This window comes from Rhyacophila brunnea, unplaced genomic scaffold (assembly GCF_057557595.1).
Source record: "Rhyacophila brunnea isolate RB1 unplaced genomic scaffold, BYU_Rbru_1.0 scaffold_21, whole genome shotgun sequence".
Lineage (NCBI taxonomy): Eukaryota > Metazoa > Arthropoda > Insecta > Trichoptera > Rhyacophilidae > Rhyacophila > Rhyacophila brunnea.
In genome coordinates, this window is record NW_028232871.1 from 28,814,311 (window position 1) to 28,842,098 (window position 27,788).

The window sequence follows — 27,788 nt, forward strand, 5'->3', positions numbered from 1 at the left end:
TCGTACTGGAATGCGACCCTATGTTTGCAATGTGCATTTATTTATTTTATGTCAGGTTAATAAAATCGATTTTGAAAGTAATAATATTTAATTATGTATTATATTGATGATTCTAGGAATTACCAAAATATGAAGATGCCGAATAGTATATTAAGTGAAATATTTGCTGTTTAATGGGCTGGGTAACCAACGATGATATTACAGTAACGGGAGTGTTAGATATCAGTATCTTAGTTTAATAAAATGCTTACGGAAAAACGCAATTTAAGATTTTTCAAACGCTTAATACTAATAATAGTCTTGCTAATGTATATTTCTTTTGTTGTGAAATTATTTTTTGCTTTGTTTTTTTCTTTACTATTTTGATTTACCTGTTTTTTTATTATCAATGTCATGTGGTGAATGTCTTGTATTAATAATTTGTTATGTGCTTAACGTTTCTTTTTTAAATAAATAAAAAAATATTACGAGGAATGGCAGAGTAGCCAAATATTGATGATTGATTTATCTCAATATTAACCGAAATTAAAAAGTATTAAAGTGATTAAAAAAATTACTACTTACTACTGACATAAAAACGTAAAATTATTTTATTTTGAAAATAAATTTGAGTAAAATTTTCCGTCCACGAGAAACTTATTGAGAACTGTATTTGAATGGCTGCACAATTACAGAGAATAAGCTATCAACCAATTTCTTAGGTTCCAACTCAAACGACTATGGCTATTTCAATAAATCTTCAGGACACTCTGAACACAAAAAAGGCTCTGGTTTTGACGTTTCCAAATGTAGGAAACCCCCTTCAGGACGGTGCCACTAGCATACTAAAAAGCAAATAATACTCGCCTTCCCTTCGTTAGTCAATATATTTATAAGTCGGGAGAGGGACAGTTCCAAAGAACAGTTTTCAAAGAAAAGCGTCTTTTTCTATCCGTCATTTTGTTTTGGGATAATTTATTATTTTCATTCATGAATACAGTCAATCCTCATTCTATTAAGCATTGGTTTCAATGCTTATACAATTCTTTAAACATTGTGGTTGATAAAATACAATTATTAGAAAAGAATTACAAGATAAAAAGAACTTTTTATATACAACGTTTTTAAATTTGCTGTTAAATTATTATGCTCAATATGCTCAAACTTGTACTTGATATGAAGTAAATAAAAATCAAACAAACAAACAAATATAGAATACTGAAATGTCATTTTGACATTTTATTTTGATTTTCATAGTAACGCACGTATATATTAATAATTTAGTTGCTAGGACCACCCCCTTAGCTACCAATAATAGTCTTTTACTTTTTACGGATTTTCCTGAAATAACTTTCTATACAAAACAGAATTAACTGAAAATGAATTCAATTCTGCTTAATACTTTGGACGCTAAAAACGCACCTGGCGCGTAATGACCAGGCGGCCGATCGATGTAATTAACGTGCATTTTAAAGGTGGTAATTAAAAAATCATTATATAGTCAGCAGCGAATGAGAATGAGAATGAGCAGACTAAAAGTAATAAAAGAATGCATTGGCATCGTGTTCTGATATATACTAAAAGTTTCAAAAGTCCAGCTAGACGGGAAGTTAGTTAAAAATCGATTGCAAGATTTTTACAGGACAAACAACCACCGGATAAACAAGAATACGAGCTAATAAAAACGTTGTAAAAAGAATTAGAATGGTTAAGATTAGAGTATTTACAATCTCATTTGATCTTTAAAATGAAAATTCCATTGATTTCTGCATAATCTTTCATAATATGATTTTCATATAATATGTTCGAAATATTTAAAAAAGGACACAATTGATGATAAAAAAGAAAATATCATCATTTTTTCTAGATAGGTACTATTATAGTATTTGTACCTAAGAACCAGTGTTAGAATCGTATTTCCAAAAGGTACAACGATATTTTAGATTTTTCATCCGTTTCATATCTTCACACTTTCAGTTTTTTTATTTCAGAATTTTTTTTTATTGCAAATAGGCACAAAATATATGAATTTGATATGGTAAAAAGTATGTACTAATTAACTTATTTTTATCATAAAATGTCGCTTTGTAGTAGATTTCGAAAATTGTCGACTTATTTCGGCAGAGCGGGATCGAAACAGAAAAAAGGTACGAAAGAACGTACGAAAAAAGTACGTAAGAAAGCCACTTCAATAGGATACAAATTACGTACTTCATACAGTAAGAATAAATATTTTTCTATGTAATATTTTTAGATAGATTATTCCTCTTATTCAACGAATATAATTCATAAGATTTAAGAATGTAACATTCTTTATATTGGAACATTCATAATTTGAAAATACCTTAGTTGCCAACTAGAAAAAATCTTTTTTGAAAAAAAAATATACGACCCCCTACAAACAATAACCCGTATTCCCTAGTTTAGCGCAAATGTGCTTCACCAATAATTAAGCATCCTACATAATTACGACGAAACTAATTAGTCAAGCAGAGTGTCGTATTGTTTAAAAAAATAGTAGACATTATTGTATCTGAGGTGTTTATTATATTGTGGATATTGTGTATTAATAATATGTATTTTTAGATACTCGTACGGATTGATTAATGAAAAACACTTCATCATGTAATTTTACAATTAACTACTTATTACAATTTTTCATGTTGTAACTATATATTCATAGTGGCACTTAAATTTCATAGTACAAATAGAAATCTTTAATTTCCTAACAAAATTTTAAATACCACCTGTTTTGTCTGTATGTAGTAGATATTTAATACCATATGAGAAAATGATAACATGAATAATAGATATCGTGTAAACAACGTTCTATAAATTTATCAGGCAGATCTACAATATAATATCTTCCATTTTATTTGAGCACTCCTCCATATTTAAAATATGTATAAAGAAAAGGCAAAGGTTTCCATACATATTATTATTATAATGTGTGTCTAATGCTCTACCTTTACATGGCCTGGTAATATTTGGATATGAATGTACCTTTATTTTGTTTGGGTGATCAATTTTTATAAGGGTTGGAACGTTTTTCTATTGCGATACAATTTATTATGCTAAAATATTTTTAATGTTACGACTGCTATATTTAGAACATGGTGTGTTTATTTACAACCCTTTTTTAGTTCCAATTTATTCATAACTGGTAAACGTGGTCAACGGTATTGTATCACAGCATGGTTTAATTTAAATGGTTAACTTAAAAGAATTCGGTGGGTGATTTCGGATTTTATGGCGGCTACCAAATTGGTCATTCTGTAAACAGTGTAAACTCAAAATAAATGCCGTTAAACTTGGAACTGAAGTTCATTAAAATCTACTGGTTCCGGTTTTGAAAACAGTAATATAAAATTAAATGAAACATGGCGAATAATACCACTGTGTAGACCAGTGGCGAAGACTCCATACTAGGCGATTATTTAAAGCCTACATTCTTAAGAAAAATATTTTTTAATTTTATATTGACATATTAAATAATATAATCACATAATAATATATTCAATATGCCCAACGACATCTATCGTATAATTGTTATAATAATTTTACGATCTTTTCCACTATTTCAATAAGCACCATTTATGGCATGTCGCGAAGGTTTAAAAAAATTAGCGACATCTCGTTTTGCTTCACATATTGTATGTATTACGTTCGCGTGAATCGAAAACTTTTTTTATATGAAGTTTGTTTCTCATAATTTCAAGACGTCTGCGGCGGCCCATATAAATTGGTAAGCTCATTAAGGAGCGCTTATATTTTACGTAAGTGCACATTTATTCAAAATAATTTATAAGTTAATTTAAAAAAATAATTTCTAGGGATTCAATCACATATAAATATTGATTGTTGTTAAAAATAATAAATAATTTATCTCGTGATTTTTATTTGTCAATTAGTTTATTCATAGACAAAGACAATTTATTCAGCCAATTATGTAAGTTGAAATCTGATATTGTATCTAAGTCTGTGTTTTAAATATAGAAGTATTTTTAAATGTCTAGTTTACGGGTTAAATTATAAATTGTTATGGAACAGATTCACAACAACGGATATTTTCAATATATTTTGAGCGTATCTTGCGTTTATATTTAAGAAAATACATAATTCAAATTAATTGCTTAATTTTATACCTTCAGTGAGCTTTTGAAATTTCATCGGTTTTTTTGGTCCTACCTATTCATCAGTAGTTATGTCAGATTATCTTCTTATTTCTCGTAAATACGTCTAACAAGTGTGCTTTCTCCACAGCCTACCTCTTTCTAAAAGTCACCCTTCGCCACTGGTGTAGACTGTAGACAAAGGAGTTCCCTAACCGGATGTGCACACAAGGGGAGGGATTCGGTCCGAACTATCCCAGAAACAAAAAAATACTAATCATTTGAGTAAATGGAATATTACTTCTTATTCTTTGTCAGAATCCCATAACTGAGGATCATGACCTGCAAGATTTAGCTAGGTATCGAACGGGTTGGCCCCACTGCTCTCGGAATTTTACGACACGCAAGACCTGTCCCCATTGGAATACCTATAGCACTCATAAATTGACATTTTAACAACTATATGGAGCGTCCACTGTTTGCTTTAATATTCTGATGCGGCTTATGGAAAATGCAAGATAGCGCAGACGATACAAACAGACACTAACGATCCTAATAATTAAGACCATTAAGCCACGCGCGTTCGATAATCACTTGTAGAATGTGACAGCTCACAATGATTCCTCGGTGAACACACTTTGTTATACCTACAGAACAAGTGTCTATAGCCATAGTCAATATGCGAAGTAGCTGGGTATGGGTAATATACCTGGAAAATTGCGAAGGTTGGGGATTAAAGCCATATTACCTAATAGACGGGGTTATTATAGAAGTAAGTGGAACCTGCTAATTTTATTTTACCCCACCCCCGTCTCAACGTCTCAGAAACCAGTAATAACGTTTTTCGTGGCGACCGGTTTTTTTTCAGCGATGATGCAGATCTTTTCAATTAATGTAAAAAATGCATAATGTTACCACAGGAATCTATATTCTGAAAACATATCGCATCGTTCTCACCACAATCCGATGTTTTTTTTATACTTAATATAAATAATATTTTTTATTTTCTGTAGTTTTGTGTGTGTATTATGTTAATAAAATACCATTTGAAATAATATTATAATATACTTTACTGAGCAGGTACATAAGTCATTAAATAATCATCTCGTTACCCAGTTTTACCGTCAATATTTGTATGTAAACTTGCACAAAATACTATAGTAGACAGAGGTGAAGTTTAACTTTACTCCAACAGAAAATGATGGGCTCTTATAATTAATTCGAGGCGTTATAAAGTTAGTTTTACTCTGAAGTTACTCTTAACACTGTATTAAATAAGTTTTCATTGTTCTTTATAAAGATAATATAATACGATGACAGATAATAATTAAATATTGAATCACAATTTACTCATATTTATAAAACTTTAATCCATTTGAATTTACTCATATTTATAGCTATGTCATAGAGAATTAAAATAATATTACAAGAAAAATTATAAGCGCTTATTATCTGGAATAATAGTCTCTATAAGCACTCTGTAGAGGTTTACTCAACCCTACTTACTGACAATGGAAATGACAGTCAATCAAATAGTTGCATTTTGGCATTTCAACAGTGTAAGTAGTCAATTTATGCGCGCAACTCCACGTAACGTTCATCTTAAATTCAAATCATAATGTATATCTTCAAACTCAACATAAAAACTAATTTGATAGTCCCGTATTAGTGCCGTGTTTATCCAAACATTATATCTACAATATAAAACCAAGAAAATACCACCACTGTGTATTATTCCTCACTACCTGAATTTATCATATCACACCCACTCAACGCAACTTTCTAAATATGATAATCCTAACATCGGGGCTACAACAGCATCTTCGATATTCTCCATTTTACTTTATCAAGAAACACGAAAATTCATCACCTTTTTTTCACGAGTCTCAAGTTAAATATGATTTGTGGCAGGTGGAAAAAGCGACCATAATTAGCCCAACCAGATACTTTAATTAATATATAATATATATTAGACATAACTGTGTTATATTTTCCATTTTTAGTGTTGATTGCCTGTAATTAATTACTCATCAGGTACTAAGCAAACGCACGAAAACTCCGTTAATAGATATTCTTCCTCTGATATTGCAATATTAGTATATTTTGTACCAAGTCGAAAATATTTCTTGTTAAATGTAAATGCTTTATAAACCGGAATATTATGCAAATCATTAATATATTCTACAGAAATATATAATTTTACTTAGACTGTAGCTCAGGTTTTACATCTAATATTTACCTTATAGTATAATATGCTTATAGTATAATATGCCATCTTGGATCATAAGTTAATACTATTAACAATCTGGGTGTCTAGATTAAAAGAAGAATCGTCAGCTTAAATGGATGCTATAACAGTCTTTATAGGTACCAAAAATATTCTTAATTGTAAAGGAATATGAAATTCCATCTGTATAAAATGCTAATAAAACGAGTGTTAATTTTGTGCTACGGTTCAAAGGCGTAGATATAGCCGAGGGTAAAAAAGGGTTCAAAAAACTTTGACTCTCTCTATAGCTTTGCATTTCTACATTTATTATCTTTATAAACTTTTTCATAAGCCTTATTTTATCAAATTAATGTATCATAACATAAAACCTATTATCAGCCAGATATATCACACTTATAGTCGTATATATAACCGAGCATTGAAAAAACGCCTTATATTTAGTTGAATAAAAGGAAAATATCTACATATAAATACTTTCGATAGAAATAAGACATAATATATTTTTACAAGTAACAAATTTTACCGGACATATGGCGCTAGTACAATTCCAAAAATTTGCACTGGCACATGTGCAAAAGCTGCTTTTTTATTCATTTCGGATAACCACATAACGTCACTATTTCAGCAGGAAACGTAATATTGTACACAGTGTTGGTGTATGACTGAGTCGAGAGTTTTCAATGTGCAATTGGGATTCTCCCAGTCGCGCAATGAGCCCAAAACGTCGAACAAAGAGCAACGAGGAACATAGTTTGAATTTACATGCGCCTGTCAATTACCTAGGTTGTCGACTAGCCATGATTTATTCTGGATCGGAATCGTTTCCTCGTATCAAGCCTATCAGACACCATTAGCGAAGGGTGCAAGACTAGTAAATGCGCTCACCAAATATGTAGACATTTTCGGTAACCTGCTATGTATTTTGTATTCGAATTTTTATTTTTCTGTATAAAATTGTACCTATGTTTTTTATTGTTATTATGTATATATAGGTATATTCTCTTTTTCTCTCTGCAAGTTAATATTTGTTATAATGTAAATCTCATATTGTGAAAGTCGTGAAATTAGATTTTTTATGTCCACAATGTGTTGTTTTCTTAAATAAATAAATAAATAATATGGCGACAACCCATAAATCAAATACAATGACAACCAACCGATATTAATTTATGTTTATTAATGTATCAGTTGTTTACAGGTCAGACTTAAAATTCAAATCATCATATAAAAATAATAACAACCTTTTACATGGAATGTAGGTACTTAATCCACTGTTAAAATTAAAATACTTAACACTTCTCATAAAAAACAGTTACATACTTGCATTTATTTTCATTTCACGCAAAAATACATAGTATAATGTGGCGATGTTCTCCTAACATTTTTTTTTAAATTGCTCATTAATATATTTAATATTGATATTAAACGTTACTCACTTTATAAACATGCAGATACCAGTCGGCTCCATCGCTCTGGAGATGCCCTTCCACGACGCCATCATGGAGTACTTCTGCTTGGCAGTTAGGGGAAGACGGGGGTCCGGGGGAGCTGGAGCGGCTCCGTCCACCCCCGACCTACCGCCCCCACCCCCGCTGCGCTCTGATGCAGCGAGCTTTCCGAGCTCGCACCCCATCCCGAGGAGCTCTTCGAACTTGCGGCGGAACAACCTTGCTGAATTACAGTCACCCTTTAGTCAAACTATCAAAGCTTACGCGTACTTAGCTTTTCTCACTACAACTCGCTAACAGCTTAATTGGTTTCTTCTCAATTAACAAATTGAAAACATTAATTCACTGTAAAATAATTCACATTTAATATAATACTTAAACACAAAGATACTTACAATAATTATTGTTTATAATTAGCTATTTAGGTTTGATTTATCTTGCTGTCCTGTTTTTTAATGTATACAGTTTTATAAAAAGAAAATTGTGTTCTAAATTAATCTCATTAGTCAACTATTTTTTATTTTTCAGTAAGTATTTAGAGTTATCTGTAATAAAAATGTTCATTAATGTAATTGACAATAAGACGTAAGTAATGTGAGTGTTTTATCGGTTAAATGCCTTCATCGAGTTATTTCGCTCTCTGAGGCCGTGATCTACAGGCCGCATATACAAATTTTGCGAGTTATCTCGCCTGAATTTAAACTGAGTTTACTAGCCACTCTTGATTGATTTACATAATATAAAAAAATAAATACACTGTGCCATCTGTTTAACTAATTATGAAATACTAAGCCACAAATTATTGGTATCACAGCGATTGTAGTAAGAGCTTCGCTCTATATTCAACGTGTTAAAAACGTCGTTAAAAATTTGCGGCTTGTCAGATACTACCATAGTAATAACGTGAATCATAGAAAAGGCTGACATTAGTTATACCGAATTTATGTTTTTTTTATTTAATTTACCATAGTTGTTATCCTAATATAGAATATCAAAGAAAATATATTGCTATTATATAATAAATATATAGAATTCATTTTATGAGAACCATTCAATCAAACTTGATCGATCTGTTTAAATTTAATTGGCTTCATTATTTTCAAAAAAGCAGTCAAAAAATTACGAGATTCATTCAATGCCAAGGTACCTATATTATACTTTTGCAATTTATTCTAATACTCACTACACAGTATAAAAGCCGTTCTGGCAAATCTAGAACAAACCTTTGGATGTATTTTAAAAATGGTGGGTAATTTATAAATATAACAGATTAAAATTTGTTTAATAAATTAAAGTGTATAATAATATTATGTTCATTTTAATAGTGCTTCGAATATTATATATTATGTTGTCGCCTCAAATGATTTTATTATTTTTACTCTTCTAATAATTGTGATATTTATATTATACTTATGTTGTAGGTTTTATTTTTAATGTGACTCGCTTTAACCTAAAACTTTTATCATGAAGTCCATTAATTTTGAAAATAAAATGCCATAAAATTTATATTTGAACCTTTTACCAAAATTTTCCTAATTATAATAAAAGTGCTTAAGTTTATAGCCGAAATTGTTAATTTTCTAGTTAAAAAATATTCTCAATTTAAAAGCTTGTAATGTAACCACAATCAAGGCTTTAGCCGAGCGTTGAATTATATTAATTAAGAGGCGTACATAAATTTCAAGCCTACCTAAATTTAATACGACCCAGTTTTATCTGCGCGAGGGTAAGATTCTTTCTACCCTTTGCTTTCAGGTATTAAGGTTTAAAGTTTTGTACATTTATAACTCTGAATTCGTTTTACTTTTTGACGATTCACACTTGTGCACACCTGTGATCTCTTCCCTCCATTTGAGGGTGCTTTAAAGGCGCGAAGACATTTTTAGCATACGCAATTATTTAAATTACACTTGCGTTTAAACACCATTTATTTTTTAAAGATAAAGTTATCTTTTCCATTTCACGTATTTTACTCATTAAAAGATAGTTTAAACATGATTTATAATATTAAACTTGTTTTAAAATAGATAGCTTAAAATTTTAGGATTATTCTTTTGATCGGTTTTTATAGATGTATTTTTAAAAATTATATTAATTTAATGTAGCCTTTTACGTTAAGTTTAAAATTAAATTACCCTTAACCGGTATTAGCTCTTGACTCTGACTGGTTGTAGTGATGATTTTCGCTCATATGCAAAGATTTGCCAATTCATAGATGCCGTTGTTATAATATAAAGCTTAACTTCTACTTCGATTATTCAACTTACACTGTACAGTTTTCATACTTTGTATCGTAGTTAGTATTGCCAACTATTGTTAACAATTTTTAATATGGGCAACAAAAAGTACGGTAGTTTATGTTAAATTAAAAATACTAGATTTATAAATATTAAAATGTCTAGAAACTAGTACTATAAAAGAGTCAAAATAAAAGGGGGGACATGCTCGTCGAAGGTCAAAATTGAGTTTTTATTGTATATTCAAACCATGATCCTGGACACTCCTTAAACGTTGTAGATGATCTATTTATATACTTTTGAAGCCTTATTATCCTTTATAGTTATTTTAAACATTTGATGACTGCATGAAGTATTTTTGTTACATAAAATAGTATTCTTTTAAACCTCTCGCTCTAATGTTTTAGAATATAGTCATATTTCGGTACATAACTGTGCAGTGGTGTTAAGATTTTTTACATTTATTAATTTTTAAACGCATTTATAAAACCATTAGCATAATTTATTACGAGATAATTTTTGTAAAATATTCACGATAAAAAATTATATTGATAATCTCTGTGATCCCAAATTTGACAAGAATTAGGCATTTTATTATTCAAAAAATCGGCAAGATTAACACATTTTAAGATGATTCTAAAGATATTTATTATAAGCTATGTCTTTGACCATTCAAGTGTGATAAACATCTTATGAATAATGATTGCTTTATAATAATTATTGACCTAAGAATAAGGTAGTGTTTTTTTGAAATACGCCATTTCTTTTGTCATTCACCAGTGGTTAAGCTACAACATATGGCCGTAGCCATAAATTGACAAACTATAATTGAAGTAAAGAGTAAAATGATATTAACGCGCGTGTTTGAACATGTACCGTTTAAAAAAAAATGAAAAAAAAATTCGGTTAGGTACATGTTCAAATACGCGCGTTAACATAATTTTACTCCCTACTTTAATTATAGTTTGTCATTTTATGGCTATGGCCGTATGTTGTAGCTTAACCACTAGGGAATGACAAAAGAAATGGCGTATTTCAAAAAAACACCACCTTATTCTTAGGTCAATAATTATTATAAAGCAATCATTATTCATAAGATTTTTATCACACTTGAATGGTCAAAGACATAGCTTATAATAAATATCTTTAGAATCATCTTCAAATGTGTTAATCTTGCCGATTTTTTGAATAATAAAATGCCTAATTCTTGTCAAATTTGGGATCACAGAGATTATCAAAATAATTTTTTATCGTGAATATTTTACAAAAATTATCTCGTAATAAATTATACTAATGGTTTTATAAATGCGTTTAAAAATTAATAAATGTAAAAAATCTTAACACCACTGCACAGTTCTGTACCGAAATATGACTATATTCTAAAATATTAGAGCGAGAGGTTTAAAAGAATACTATTTTATGTAACAAAAATACTTCATGCAGTCATCAAATGTTTAAAATAACTATAAAGGATAATAAGGCTTCAAAATTATATAAATAGATTATCTACAACGTTTAAGGAGTGTCCAGGATCATGGTTTGAAAATACAATAAAAACTCAATTTTGACCTTCGACGAGCATGTCCCCCCTTAACAAAACAATGAATAATAAAGAATGTATTTTTTTGTATCCAATAAGAAGTAAGAAATCTGAAAATAATATAGTAAATTATCGTATTTTATTGTTTATATGTAAAGTACAATAGAGAAACCTGTTAATTTAGAAGCAAATCTTATGTAATACTCAACATTTTTATGTGAAATTTTTATATAAATTTTTTTTAACGGCAACTGAAACCCAAATGTTTATTGAAAAATGATAGATCTGGCAAACACAACGTGCGTATCAAATAAAAAATGATTAGTACCTACAAAATGTATTCGCAAAACACACTCGGGTCTCATTTTTATATGCGAAAAGTAAACGAAGATAATAAATATCCATATTAACAAGTTAAAGGAGATAATTATTGGTAATTTTTTACGTTTTATATATCCGGTATTTGTTAATAAGAATATTATGAAGTACCTACATTTATTTATTCTAAGATATAATATCTCGTAAATTAACACTATTTTGGATTTAAATTATAATTGTTTTAATAATATTAATACCATCCACCGAAGGAACGTGGAATTCGATTTATAATTTATTGATTTAAGTTGTGTATTATCTAAGGTAATTTCCAAACACTAGTTTGTATACATGCTTCTATATTATTTAGGTCAATATGCATGTCATTGAGAAAACGCAAAATCGGAGTCCCAAAAAATTAATCAAATGAAATAGTATAAATCTTAGATCAATAACTATAATTTAAGATATTGTATTTATTGTATTGTACCATTTTTTTTATAGTCAAAATGGACATTCGCTTGCTTACTTCAGAAGACGCTTTAATGTTTTCATTATTATTAAATACGTTTGGAGTTACCTTCTTCTATTTATCACGTTGTGGAGCATGACAAATTAATTACTATTATACATTGTAAAAATTCAATTTTAAAAGATTTTTAAATACAGTTTACCATTTTTTTTTTTTTTGTAAAAATTACAACTTTTAAAATATTTACTAGGTTCAAACACTTGATGTTTCGTAGGGGCGAAAAGGTGATAAAAAAAAAGTCGACAAGATTTTGAATAAATACTCGAAACACTTTTACTCTTGTGTACTTTCCTATCTACTTGTGTAAATAAGGGTTATCCCAAATGGGTTACGAAAACGCACTTAAATTAGATGTTATCCTGTAAGTAAGGGAATGAGTGCTTTTATCGGAATTGAGAAAATTTTTACGCCAATACCACCGCCGTCCGGGATTTTATCTCAAAAATAAAAACCGGATTGTATTTCTAGGAATCGAAGACGTCAAGTGAAATCGTGTTTTTCTTTTTTCTCGATCCTGATATTGGCTTACTTCAAAGATTGAAGATCAACGAGAAACATTAATTTCGATAAAAGCATACCTAAGGGGACTTCCAGTATTGGGTATACAATGAATCTATTAAATGACTTTGTTTACAGAAATCAAAAATATTTCAAACATTTTTTGATTTTAACTTTGATATTAGTAATTTAAATCTAATTTTATATCTAATTATTGTAACCATACAAATATTTTACGTGGAACATTGACTACTCCCGTATAGCATGAAATTAGCATGTTTTTACAACGTTTTTTTTAGCTCGTATTCTTATTTGTCCGGTATAAATCTTGCAATCGATTTTTAACTAACTTTCCGACTAGCTAGACATTTGAAACTTTTAGAATATATCAGAATACGATGACAATGCATGTTTTTATTACTTTTAGCCATCTTTAAGTAGAATTGAATTCATTTTCAGTTAATTTTGTTTTGTATGAAAAGTGATTTCGACACCATTATTGGTTGCTAGGAGTCTGGAGTCCTATCGACTAAATTATTAATATATACGTGCGTTACTATGGAAATCAATATGACATGTCAAGTACAAATTTTTTTGATCGTTTAAGGTACTCAAGTCAAGTTTATATGGTTCAACAAAATTTAAAAACGTTGTATATAAAAAGTTCTTTTTATCTTGTAATTATTATGCTTTATGTTTTATCATAAAACATCATAAAAACAAAACTTATGATGCTTTATCACATTTTTTTAAAACTACTTCATTAATATATTTTATATTTAATCTTTTATATATTTAAAAAAAACTATATTTTAGTTAGGTACCTACAAAAATTTATCTTTAGTTTGTTTTTTTAGTATATTTTCTATCTACACAGTAAAAGCAATTAATTATAAGTATGATAATTGTGGTTATCAATGCTGCAAATTGACGTCTACTCTTGTATAAATTAACATCTCAAATTAAATCTTTTTTTAATTTATGTCACTGGCTTTGATAAAATGCATTCACTGTGTAATTAAAACTCAATTAATCTCTTTATTTAAACTCACTCTCGACTTTTCACTTAACAGGCCAATTGAGACAGCAAAATCTGAAAAAAGAAAGAAAAAGTTGTTTAATTATAATCGCCCATTTAAAAAAATAATCATAGACTAGCGAGATTACCAGTTGAAATTAATGAGAGAAAATAATTCGATGAAGACGCGAAAAAAAAAAACTTTCACGAGGGAGAGTCGGTCGGCCGAGGGAAATTATTATTGAGCGATAATATAATTAATTAACCATCAGACGTCTCCTCAGCAAATAATATGGAAATTAATCGTGTTAATTTTCAATTAATACTGTGCAAATTTTGTGTAAACGCTCAAAACTGATTAATGTATCTTGATCTACCATCATCATTATCAGGAATTAGACTAACCGAAGTAGGTCCTGACTTCACCCAATAACTCTCCCCACCTGTACCATTTCGAAGTTGCCGCTTTTTGGATTTTGTACCATTAACCTTATTTGGTAAACTATACGAAAACACTCATTCGTCATAAAACTGGCAGAAACTATTACACCGATTTACAGAATATAGAAAAGCATTAAACTGAACGTAATATTAATCGTTTAGAGCAGTGGTTTCCAAACTTTATGTTACTATGCCTCCCTTTTAAAAAAATCTAATCTTGGTAACAAATTTATAACATATTACATGTTCTCATCTATGCGATTATATTGTGTGTACAAAGTTTAAATTTAATGTTTGTTTTTTATATGTTTATCTTGAATAAACTTACAACGAGATCGTAATCAGTCCGATTGATTTTATCTTTTAGGTATATATTATGCGTTATCTCTTACATTAAATAATTACGAATTTCTCATATCATCTTAGTCCATAATAGTATATATAAACAGTTCTTTGAAAACATATTTTTTATTTATTTACTTTATTTTTACTGTTATAGTTAATATTTTAAAGAAAATAATAACACAATATCTATTATTTTTTAACCAATATCTTTATTTTGACGTTCGACTATAATTGGGCATTAATAATGTCGTAAGACGTATTTCATAGACATAATATACATAGTGTCGTTATTTTTTTCAGCAATAGATATTTTATGATAAAGTCATTGTCAGTAATGACTACACTTTTATGTATTATATAATGAAAATTAGTTTTTAATGAAATTACTAACGTAATATGGACTGAAGTTCTGAAAATACATTTATATTTTTACCGAAATAAAATTATTGATGATATAAACATTTTATAAATTTTACGAAACTTATATTTCGGTATTTAGATTCAATACTTTAATTAATAAACCAATAGTATTAATATAATTAATCAAAGAAACGTAAATTATAAAAAATACATTTTAAACAATGCGGTGATAATGTATCTGCTTATTGTAATGTAAAAAAAACAAGGTTACACATTTTTTTACTCGGTTGATAAAACAGTTTTTTTTACTCAGAAACATTTATGTATTGGATAAAATATAAAAGCAACATCGAGAGAGCAAACTTTGAAAGCTGTTTTACTACGTTTGGGGGACATTTTTAAAAGCTTTCATTTGGGTAAACATCGCTCAGTAGTGTAGTCGAAAAGAGGTGAATAATAAATTATTACTAACTCATAATTAACTTAGGTTTTCTACGTAAAAGATTGTGTATGTTTACATTTCATTCGTTACGGTTTTAAGCCACCGCACACAATGATATTTAGTAACAAGCTACGAATGCAATGATAATTAATTGTAGCAAAATTGAGGCCAGAAAGTATATTTTTAAGCATTGGATTTCCACAGTATATATTTTTTTATTTCTGATTGATGGTTATCCATTTATTTTTCGTAATTATTTTTCCATATTATGACTGTCAGAATATTCTGAGGTCATCCATATATTTTCTGAAGTAATTATTGACTACAAATCTCATTAAAATAATATAAGAGAGTGATATTGTTTTTTTATTGCCATGATGATTAATAATTTGCAATCAATAATAATCCAGGTACGACATTAATACTATCGAGGTTATCAAGCTAAAGAAATGTATGAAATTGTAATAAAAATAGTTATTTATTGCATTGTTTAGAAGCAATGTCATCCTCAGTAACTCAAAAGTGCATTACCAAGAGCTATTAATTGTTCATACATTTTACTTATTTTGAAGAATTTGTAAAAAAGATGTATGACAAAACCAAAGATGGAGCTTAAATATATTATGAAAGCGACGGCCATGTCTACTAATTTAAATAAAAACCAGAAAGAATTTGGAAAACATTCTGAAAATTCAAACTGAAATTTGCTTCAGTGATTTTGATAGGGAAACCACAAAAGGCTGCATGTCTTATAATGTTTCCAACGTTTTAAATTGTGTACATACATCTTTAGTTTAAACTATTGTTTTTGCGGCCTTTTATTGTATTAAATTATTCTACATATAAACGGCAGTTAACTGTATTCTGAATCAGTGGGTCATTCTATACACAAAGCGGCTATCGGCGGTTATCAATGGTAGTTTGTCATATTTATGTATTAAGGTAGTTAATTTTTACAATAAGTTGACCGTCTACTCTAAATTGTCCAAATGTGCTATATATTAACAGCCTTTATATTAGCTGTGTCAACTTTTAAAGCGAGATAGACAGATTTGACAGTTAGACAGCTAACTTATTGTAATTCAATACAAAAATATGATAAACTACCGTCAATAGCTGCCGATAGCAGCCTTGTGTGTAGAATAGTTCCACAGAGCATATTAAATTTGCCATTGGTGTCAATGCATAGTTTTTGATGATGCCGAAAGGTGAAACCTGGGTAGCAGAAAAAATACTTAAATAGACTAAGTAAAATAAAACTTAAATTAATTAGAATGTCGTTAACGTTGATCGTTAATTTATTAAAAAATATGTGTACAGGTAAATGTTGTAGTCGTTTAGTAACGAGTATTTTCCCCCGTAATATATTTTAACAACTGCTCAACTTTTGCAAATAAGGTCATAATTCATAACTCGGTAGGGTTGACGACACTTCCGGTTAGTCGAATAATCAGCGTGAAAAGTTCGAACAACTAAAAAGGGATGTGTAGACCTTTTTGCTTCATACAAAATCCAATAGGTGGATATACGAGTACCCACACCTACTGAAATTCGGCTTTTCTAATACTACACATCCGTAGGGATGGTAACAATGTATTCGTTACATAACAAAAATTTGATGAAAATTCACAGCACTCTGTAAAGGTTTTCATATGTAAAGGTTAAATAATTTATTCAATTGTATACGTACATGTTTTTTACAATGCTGAATTTATATAAAATTCAACTAAGCATTACATTCAGTGAAAACAACAATGACATGCAAAATATCGTAGTTTCAAAGACATTTCTTTGTACGTTAAACGTCTAATAGATGAAACTAAATAATATTGAACAGCGACTTAACCATGAAAATTTAATCACTCAGTAGTGACTCGTACTGCCCATATTCAAATCCAGAAATGTCCACAGAAAAACTAAGACCCGACTCTGTAAAACCGTCATACACACAATCGTTGCATACGGGTGCGAGTCATGGACGCTAAATATTATGAAAGCAGCTGAAATAGTGGACTGCTTTGAGAGAAAGATCCTGAGGCGGATATACGGACCCATTAATGATGGTGGGGAATTAGGTACAACACGGAACTATACCGCTTATACCAAGATTCAAAACTCTCCACCTTCATAAAACTCCAGAGGTTAAACTGGGCAGGCCATGTCCAGCGCATGCCTGCGTCACGGATACCGAAGAAGATCCTCTAAGAAAACCCAGGGGGGAAAAGGCCAGTGGAAAAGCCACGCACACGATGGGGTGATAACATTACAAAAGATGCCAACCAGCTGCTAAAAATCAGGAACTGGAAAAGACGTGCGGAGGACCGTTCCGGCTGGAGGACGGCGGTGGAGGAGGCCAGGGCTCGACTAGCGCCATCGAACAAGAAGAACTGACTCGGAGACTTTCGTTCAATTAGAGGTAATGATCTATTCCGACTCGTAAGTTCATTTGAGTCATTATGTATTCGACTCAATTTGAAACTTAAACTGTGAAATAGCATTTTAATCTCCATTATGCATGACGTTTTACTATTCTCGAAGAAAAAATCATCTCATTAAGTCATTAACCATGAAAATTTGCCAATGGCATCATGAAACATGGTAACTATTTCACGGGCAGCCTCTAATTCCGACTATGAAAACGTAGCTTTTTAGCAATGACGTGACGAGTTAGTCCTCTCAGTGGGGGCGCCACTTGCTAACATTTGACATTTACCATTCAATACTTTGTACACTGTGATGATTTTAGTTTTAATTTTCCGGACGATTTATGATAGAATATTTATATCCTACATGCGATGGATGTAAGTTCAAGTCATTATTTTTTTCTTCTTATATTATTTCTGTATATTCATTCTGTATATTCATAGTATAATATTGAAAAAAATATATTTTCCGAGACCAACACTAGTAATGCATTATGGTTGCCATGTTGAGAAAATCAAAGGGAAACGGAAAAGGTTTTACTTAGAATATACCATTGATTCAGAGGCCTGCTTTCAATTTCTACCAAAGAGTTGCGAAATTTATTGGCATTTCGGCTATTTTAGAAAATTATTTATTCAGTTATTTTAAAGTCTAATAATTTTATTATAAAAGTGGCGTACAATTTTGAAAACGGCAAAGTATTCCTTTGTCTAGGAAGGTTATATTTTTATATTAATTTATTTTCAAAAGCAATTTAATATGATTTATTTTATAAATTAATTATAATCAATAGAAAATGTTGTATAATAACTTGGCAATTTATTGTGAAAATCCAGTTACTCTCAATAAATAATAAGCAGAACCAATTCAGTGAACACGTGACATATACAAGAATTATACAATTTTGATAATTAAACATTAAAATTAAAACATATTATTTTTGTTTTTAGACAAATACTAATTTAAATAGTGCATTGTATCGGTCACGAAATAGTATAATAATATATATAACTTTGGACACTGCCAGTAAGGTGACCATATTATATACATACCCCGATGATATAAACTGCTTGATTGCACAACAGGCGATTTAAAAAAATATATAATACAACAGCACTAGAATATTCAGGATTGGATAAACTTTTAAACTCTCTAGCAACTCTAAAACAGAACCAGGATTATATAGTTTTATTGACTGGTGCCAATATATTTATATACACACACATATATATATATATGGAAACTTTTAGACTCTCTAGCAACTCTAAAATATAACCAGGATTATATAGTTTTATTGACTGGTGCCAATATATACACACATATATATAAATATATATATATATGGTAATATGAAATTTTCATAATATTATATTTATAATTTAAATACTTATCTACAAAAAAGGCATATAAATCAGAAGGCATGTAATATTTTTATGAATTCTACTAATGTTTTAAAAAAGATAATTGTTACTTTATTAAATTGACGTTCTATGTTTTAAAAAAATTTAAAAATTCAAATTGATTAAAAATCCTTGGCAAAATGGACAAAATATATTATTATCTACATATTTTAATGAGACGATATTTTATGAAATACCCTTTTTGGACGTACAATATTTTTACACTTTAAATGTAACTAATAATATATTTTTTTGTGTATAATACATTAATTTCGGTAAAAACTAGACATTAAAAAACACTTATCAATAATTTGTTACAATAACGCTTTTCTATGACCAAACAAATACACTTACTTACTATAAATAATGATTATTACAGTCACTTTTCAAACGTTAAGTAATCACTTTATTTTAAATATTCAAAAACTGTCACGATCACTCTGAATATCACTGAAAAATTGAACGGCAATTTTAAAATTTGAATTTCAAATCATTAGAACGAAAAAAAAAACAAAAAAACGTTATCAACTGTCAGACGACGAAACAAATGATGGAATGAATAAGAAAAACTTCTGTGACGTAGGCCGGTAAAATGACGTACACAATGCTGGTGTTATTATGCCCAAAGTACAAAGACGTATCGATTGCAACAAAAAACCAGTCGACTTTAGCCAGATATCTCAGGTGAATGCGAGTTGATACTTTGTTCCCGCTGGTAGCGGTAATTTACACTATCAATTCTTCGTTGGCCCGTTGAAAAAATGTAAATGTGTGAAAATATTTGGCGCGAGAGATGAGGTTCCAATACAGAGCCGTGTCTAGTATATTACAAAAATAATAAACAGATCTTTATGGTAAACATACATATCGTGACATCACAATATTTTACCACGTTATTATTCGCTCGTATTCTTGTTTGTCCGGTACAGATTTTTTTTGTTTGTCCAAGATTTGTATTGGACGATTAAAGATTTTTAACTAACTTCCCGACTAGTTAGACATTTGAAACTTTTAGAATATATCAGAACACAACGACAATACATTCTTTTAATACTTTTGGCCATCTTTAAGCAGAATTGAATTCATTTTCAGTTAATTCTGTTATGTATGTTTCGGAAAAAAATCGTTAAAAGTAAAACACTATTGTTGGTTGCTAAGGGGGTCCTAGCATCTAAATTATCAATATATACGTGCGTTACTATGGGAATCAATATAATACTTATTTTTTTATTACTACAATCGCCATTTTATTCCTTGATGCAAGTTGCTTTGAACAATCATTAGTACTAGCTTTTCCCTCCACTATCCGCCACGTCTACATATTCGTTATGCGGTCATATACCATAGTGTAACGAATGCAAGGTATCCTTCAACGTTGTGCTGGGAGAGTTCCAGGGGTAACTTTGTAAGACCTCAATGATAATATTACAGAGAAACGGTTATCTAGTAGTAGAAGTGAAACAATCAAATACCCAGACTATGAGATAATCAGATATTATGTAGGTATATTGTGACAAAATGTAATCTCACTGAGAACCTACCACAGATCCTTTGGATTAAAGGCCTTACCCACTGGGCTACGAGAGCCGATGTATATTTTTGTATTAAATTTTTAAAAAAATTCAGATATTTCAGATGTATTTTTATATTTTTGGCAAAATTTTACCTTAATTCTGCCTATTGATTATGAAAAGAATGAAAGATGTGCAGCGTGAGACAGCAATAATCACATGTGACCCAACGAAAAATATCACAATGACATCGTGTCTCACGTTTCTCCCGATGTCTTATCATTTGACAATAATGAGATCTGCCTCAGAACGTTTTTCAAAATTTAAGACAGCTCTAATTTTAACTTCATACAAAATGTGAAACATACATTAAAATAGATACCTTTTCTGACAAGCCATCACGTGGAAATAGGAAACAATACAATTGTTTAGAGCGTATACCGTCATAATTGTATTATGTATATCTATACAATACAGATTTTGTTATATTCATAACTTTTGAACAAATTTATTTTAATTTAATATCACTATTGAATTTGTATCCAAAATTATCTTCTCTGCAATTCTATACCTTTTATGTTGTTAAAGTTGTAGCAATTTTATGTCATTTGCTGTAAAAATTATAGTATAGAGTATTACAACTAAAGTTTTACCACGTTGGAGTGCTAATTAATAATAAAAAAATATTGTTATTTACTGTTTTACCGGTCCGTAAAATTCCCGAAATTATCGCAGAAAAATTAAATATTGAGCTTTGGTTTGTGAATTATTAAAAATTTATGTTCAATTAGTTTAAATTTGGATGCAAAAGAAATTTTTGAGACTCCTTTACTTTAAGGTTGTATGGATATCATCCGTGGCTTTATCCAACCGGCCTCCTCTTAGGTATGCTTACATACTGTAGCAAACACTGGACGATATTTATAATAATTTATTGCCAATTATTGGCCACGTATTTTTCCAAATTATACGTGGTGAAAATGAGAATTCTGCGATTATCGGTAGTATTGACCTGTGTGTCCCTGATAACTATCTTAGAAATCGGAAGCATCATTTGTTTGTTTTTACAAAGTGCAGAACTAACCTACCATTGGTAATTCTAATTGGGATGGCAATAACTCTGTTCAACCAAATCCATTGCATATTGACATTTATGCCACCTGCATGAGGATTAGTATAGGTGAGCATTGTTTTATAAATTCTTAAAATAGGGTCTGCTTAGCTCATTCGGTGTACTTCCTTGTATCTAAATTATATATATTTTTTGTGTTTACATTTTTCTACTGTTTAATAACTTTTATAATACTGTTTTAATAATATTTCTTTGTTTTTAAATATCATGCTGTGAATTTATAATTTGTAATGTTCACTATATGTTTAAAAAAATGAATTTGAATTATAAAAATATAAGACAAAATATTAATATTAGTGTTTATTTTTTAGTATTAACGTATTGTGATGTTTCTATTAGTTATATGTATGGTTATATTGAATTGTGTTTGTAATAATGCTTCACTAAGTGTGTTTAATTAGCTAATGATAGATTAAGTTAAATTTCCAGTCTAGCTTTTGCTTTATCAGATTTTTGGTAATCAAATTAGCTGATAGAACACATTTGGTTAAGTGGTAAAGCTTAAGTACTCTCCATTTAACCGATATTACATATTATGAAATTGACTACTTTAATCATGTATACATTGCATACATTGTATACATAATATGTAATAATATATTTTGGATGGGTTGTAAAATAATGTGATTAATTGAACAGGTGTTGACGTGGTAAGACTAAATTTAAATTAGTTTAAAAAAAAATACTTTTCCAATCGTAGAATTAATAATGGCAAATAATTGATAAATGATATTAAAACTCACGATTTCCTCTCAAAGTCATTACACAATATAAACTTATATACTTACTGGTAATATAAAAAGAATATTTAAAAAAAGAATTAGCTTGTAATTTTTCAGCCAACTCGTTGACTCTATGGTTTTCATCCAAAGACATGTAGCTCCTTATTTTAAAAAGAAATTTTCTAAACTTTAACACAGAGATTCTAACCTATGATCGTAGAATACTAGCCAAATTTGAAAATTATTTCAATCGCATGACTATTAGTTAATTTCGTCGTAATTAGATAGGATTTAGGATAGGTGGCTAAATTGGTAAATCAAAAACACATTTTTTTATCAAAATAGTTTCATCTGCTTCTGACGCTTTAAACTTAGTATGACCAATCAATACCCATAACACCATTACCAATAGTTATTTTATAGTCGGTTTTCAAATAGAAATCATGGATATTGTCGATATACTTTTTGAGATAATTGACTAAATATTTCACCATTCGCTATTATATTCGAAAGAAAGCCCTCACTTGCCTAATAATATTAAATAACATAAATCACTCAAATTTAAACAATTCTAACAAGTAATAATAATCGTAAAATTACAATATATACGAGACTAGCTGGTATATTATTTTCCCGGCAGTTGCTATTTCAAAATCTGTTCTGACAATACTGTGATACGTGAAGTACCTTTGCTGTACATTCATATTTCACTTTTTGTCTGATATCTCTGGGAAGCACATTTCATATTGCAGTATACGAGTATATTATACAGGTAGATATATATAGTATTATTCGCTTTCAATTTTGCAATTCATATCATGTCGTATTGGAAAACTGAAAACAAATGATCCGACATTAGTTACAGAGATGCAAGCAAGTTTTACACAATGTAATGTTTTGTTTGGTTACGTAACATACTTAAGTAAAACTTGGTTATACGAGTATTATACGACATAACATATTGCACATATTAAATTAATACTATCGACCAAATGTACTTGATGAAATTTGAATTTAAGTTTTGTAGTATTACATTTGCGTCGTTTTTAGCGACTCGGGTTTCGCCTTTCGACATCTTCAGGTACTATGTACAGTGTACACTCACCAAAAGGAAAATATACACTGACAACTAATACAATTAACTCTAACTTATATAAAAAATCCATACAATAAAGTATGTAAAAACTTTATCACCTACATATTATTAAGTCAAAGATCACAATAAAAAAATATAACCTCCTACATTATCAATAATAATAAACTCGATAAGAGTATAATAAATCGTCAAAACCTAATAATAGATCATTAGTAATTATAAACAATAAAAATACTACACTCTATTTTTCTCAAGCCATTCTAGGATTGACATTCGTAAGAGTATCATCGTTGATGATTAGGAAGCGAATAATTTTCATGGATCACCTCCAACTTTTTAGGCATTCATGAATCTTTCCAAATTGCCTTTTCTGTAGGCTATGTGGTAATAAACTAAAAAACGTTTGGCAGACGAACTGAGCAAAGTCTATCATGAATTTCTAGTTTACTGAGAATGTACTAGTTTTAACGTTTGTTTATACATTACTAGGGATTCCAATCCCGGGATCCCGAGCTATTTTTGATACCTATGAATCCCGGGATTGATAAACATAATCCCGAAACTTTCAGGATTGATTTTTTTATCAATTTTTATGGAAAATAAAATAAAAAAGAAAATATAACAGAAAAAATACTTTTAATAACAAATAACTACATTAGAAATAAACTGAGTTTGAATGAAGTTTGATTTATACCCATGTGTAAGTTGCCGATTCATTTCATTGTTTCACATAAATTAATAAAAATGAGAAACATTGGAAAAAACAATGCTTCGCACTATTAACAAAGTAATTCCACCAAGGTCTCATACGTTTTAAAGCAGTTTCATATTTGGCTGACTTATTAAATTTATGAAGCGGAAAGGCCATAGGTACACCATGATTTGCTTTGCTATTTTAAATCTCGCTAACCCATTCATTAAGTCGTTACTATCAGAAACAGCAATCCAATATTAAATTCACATTATTATTTATATTACAATAATATTTACTCCATTAAACTTATGTATTTCCAAGATTGAACGTATACAATATTAACAATAAATGTCTTAAATAGTAAAAATTATACTAGATTTATTTTTGCCGATTTTATCAATGTTATTTGTAAATATAAAAATTGTATATTAACAATGGAAAAAAATGCCAATCCCGGGACCAGTCCCAGGACCCCGGGATTATCAAATTGTAATCCCAAAATCCCGGGATCAGAATTTAGGCTCGGGATTGGATTCCCTATACATTATTATATAAACTCAATCATATAGTTTGGTATTTTTATTTTAATACAGTTAATATAAACAAAATATTTTATGTCGTCAAATAAGATTGAAGTAAAATATTTTCACAGTATTTTTCAGGTTATAATATTATAATATGTCTACAACCTTGCTATAGTACTTATAACAGCCTTAATGATGTCTTCTGTAGTGACCTTCTAGTGTACTTAAAAACGTTACATAATATGAAACCTCAATAAAAGAGAGGTCCTGCGTACTAGAATAAAGTACCCATAATAATATACCTAGTATAAAGTGTACGGGAAAAAAACCAAATAATTTGACAATTTTAGTGTACAAGTGCATGTAATATACTCGAGTTTGATAAAAGTCTTAACTGTAAGTTTGCAGGATACCAGTGGTATTGAAAAGATAAAAATATCCAGAAGATAGGCTTTTAGGTCACTGGATTATTAAAATATTAAGCTTCCTAAAAGCACGTAACAATATCAAGACCGACTATATTCAAGGTGTGGCACTGAATTGCGAACTACGATGGTAATGCTCATTGAAAATCTTCGAATGTAATGCTGTAACTTGTTTTCAATAAATGAAGATTTTCGATTGCATATTTCATTAAAAGTATTATCATTTATTTCAATATGCACCAGTTTACCATATGGTACTATGAACAATAATTTAGTAGCACTACCATCAAAGCTTATAGTTTTGTGTCTTATTATTTCGTCATACATTTTTCACTAACTATCCTTCCAAAAACATTAGTTTTAATTTTGTCACAGTGTAACTATTTACGAAATGATAATAATAACTTTCTATTATAACATTTAATATTATTAGGTGGCACGGGTGGCAGTACCAACTCTCGAGGTTATAATACGTCTTCTCCCTGTTATCTCATACATGTACGTGTTTGCTCTGTATTACTGTCTCTGTTCTGGTGTATCAAACTCAATTATTTGTCTATGAGCTGCTGCATCATCCTGGCGGAGTATTTGTAGAGTCTCCTGATTTTGTACATTTGTCAAATGGCGACGCTTAGTTGATATTTCTTCTTCATCCATATTATTTATATTTTTTGATTAATAATTCTGTATTTTTTAATATTACAAAAGGTTACAGCATCCTATCTCTATTATAATTATCCTATAACACACTAATGTCTCGATACTCTAATCACTCGATATGTTATTACTGTTAAACTATTATGAGAGTATGGTTTGTTTTCTTTCACGAGTTCCTCTGATTTTTCAAATTTATAATTAGTAATACGTCTTATAATACAAGTCTCCTTCTTTCTTTTAGACACGTTCACATATTTTATCTCTTGCGTCTATATCGTCTATATCTATATCATCATCAGTCGGGGTCAATCCACTGCTGGGTAAAGGCCTCCCCAAGCTTCTTCTAACTCTCTCGGTCCTGTGTCATTCGCTGCCACGTATTTTTCAGTTCGTCAATCCAGCGGCTTTTAGGGCGACCCTGTGGCCGTTTCGTGCCCCTTGGGTACCACTGGATGACGGCATTTGTCCAGCGGCCGTCCTTTTGGCGAGCATCTCTATTTCAGCTGTTTGGCAACGTCTATTACATCGCGTACTCCTGTCTGCTTCCTAACCAATTCGTTTCTCTTACGGTCTTTTCGCGTGATGCCCAACATACACCTCTACATGCCTCGCATGCATAGCCTTTGGACATCTCTCGTGTTGAGGGTCCACGTCTTGCAACCATACGTGAGTACGGGTAGCACACATTGGTTTAACACCCTACGCTTAAGACAAAGTGGTAGGACACTCTTGAAGATACTATTCAGACGTCCGAAAGCACTCCATCCCAGCTTTGTTCTTCGAGCAATTTCATCGTGCATGCTTCCGTTTATGGGCACCTGCTGTCCGAGATAGACGTAGCTGCTGACTTGCTCGAGTTGGGTGCCATTGATACAGATAATTACAGGGTCCGAAAAACAGTTCCTCATCACTTTTGTCTTTGAGACATTTATCTTTAGGCCGACCGTTTGACTGACATCCGCGAGTTTTTGCATTCTACCTTGGAGGTCTTTCAGGTCTTGTGAGAGTATAACAATATCATCTGCAAAGCGCAGGTGACTGAGGTGCTCCCCATTAATTGGAACACCTTGTACCTCCCAATCAAGTTTCCTAAATAAGGTCTCAAGAATAGCGGTGAATAGTTTGGGTGAAATGGTATCATCTTGCCGGACACCTTTGATGGGGAATTTACACGACCGTTTGTAGAATTTCACGCATGCTGTGCCATCACTGTATATACTATTCAATATACAGTGTTACATAAATAATTTAAGACAAATATAGTATATTATAAGGTAATAAAATTCCTTTTTATCTTAACAGAATCAATATAGTATGTCATGTGTTTTTTTTAAGTTATCGAATGATAAAGTAACTAATAAAGATATAAGTTGCTGACAGATTGAAAATAGACATAGTTTCTGCTTACATGAATATTATTCCCAGGTATTTTGCAGTCCACAAAAACTATTTTATACCAGTTTATGGTATAGAAGCATTCTAAGCATTGATCTATCGACACGATCACCGCACACCTTTATCCACTCCATTGAAATTCCTCCAACAATGCCTTCAATTGGCCCTGTTTTGCGATTTCCTTTTGTACTTTTATTCATGCCACTTCCGCATTGGTGAAATTCAAAATTTCTTTTTTTCCCGCAAATTCTCCACTCTCCGATCAAAGAAGGGCTTTTCCTCGGCGAAATACATGCAAATCTAATGCCGAG

At 30.1% G+C, this 27,788-nt stretch overlaps 1 protein-coding gene across 1 annotated transcript in view; it reads right to left on the minus strand.

The window, feature by feature from the left end:
- LOC147070920 (neuroglobin-like) overlaps nucleotides 1-27,788 on the minus strand; it is a 258,925-nt gene that overhangs the window by 155,789 nt on the left and 75,348 nt on the right. The window contains exons 2-3 of the mRNA XM_085948906.1: nucleotides 13,944-13,984; nucleotides 7,758-8,114 (exon numbers count right to left, since the gene is read on the minus strand). Coding sequence (XP_085805032.1) covers nucleotides 7,758-7,954 — 197 coding nt within the window. The 5' untranslated portion in view covers nucleotides 7,955-8,114; nucleotides 13,944-13,984. The remainder of the gene's footprint in view (nucleotides 1-7,757; nucleotides 8,115-13,943; nucleotides 13,985-27,788) is intronic.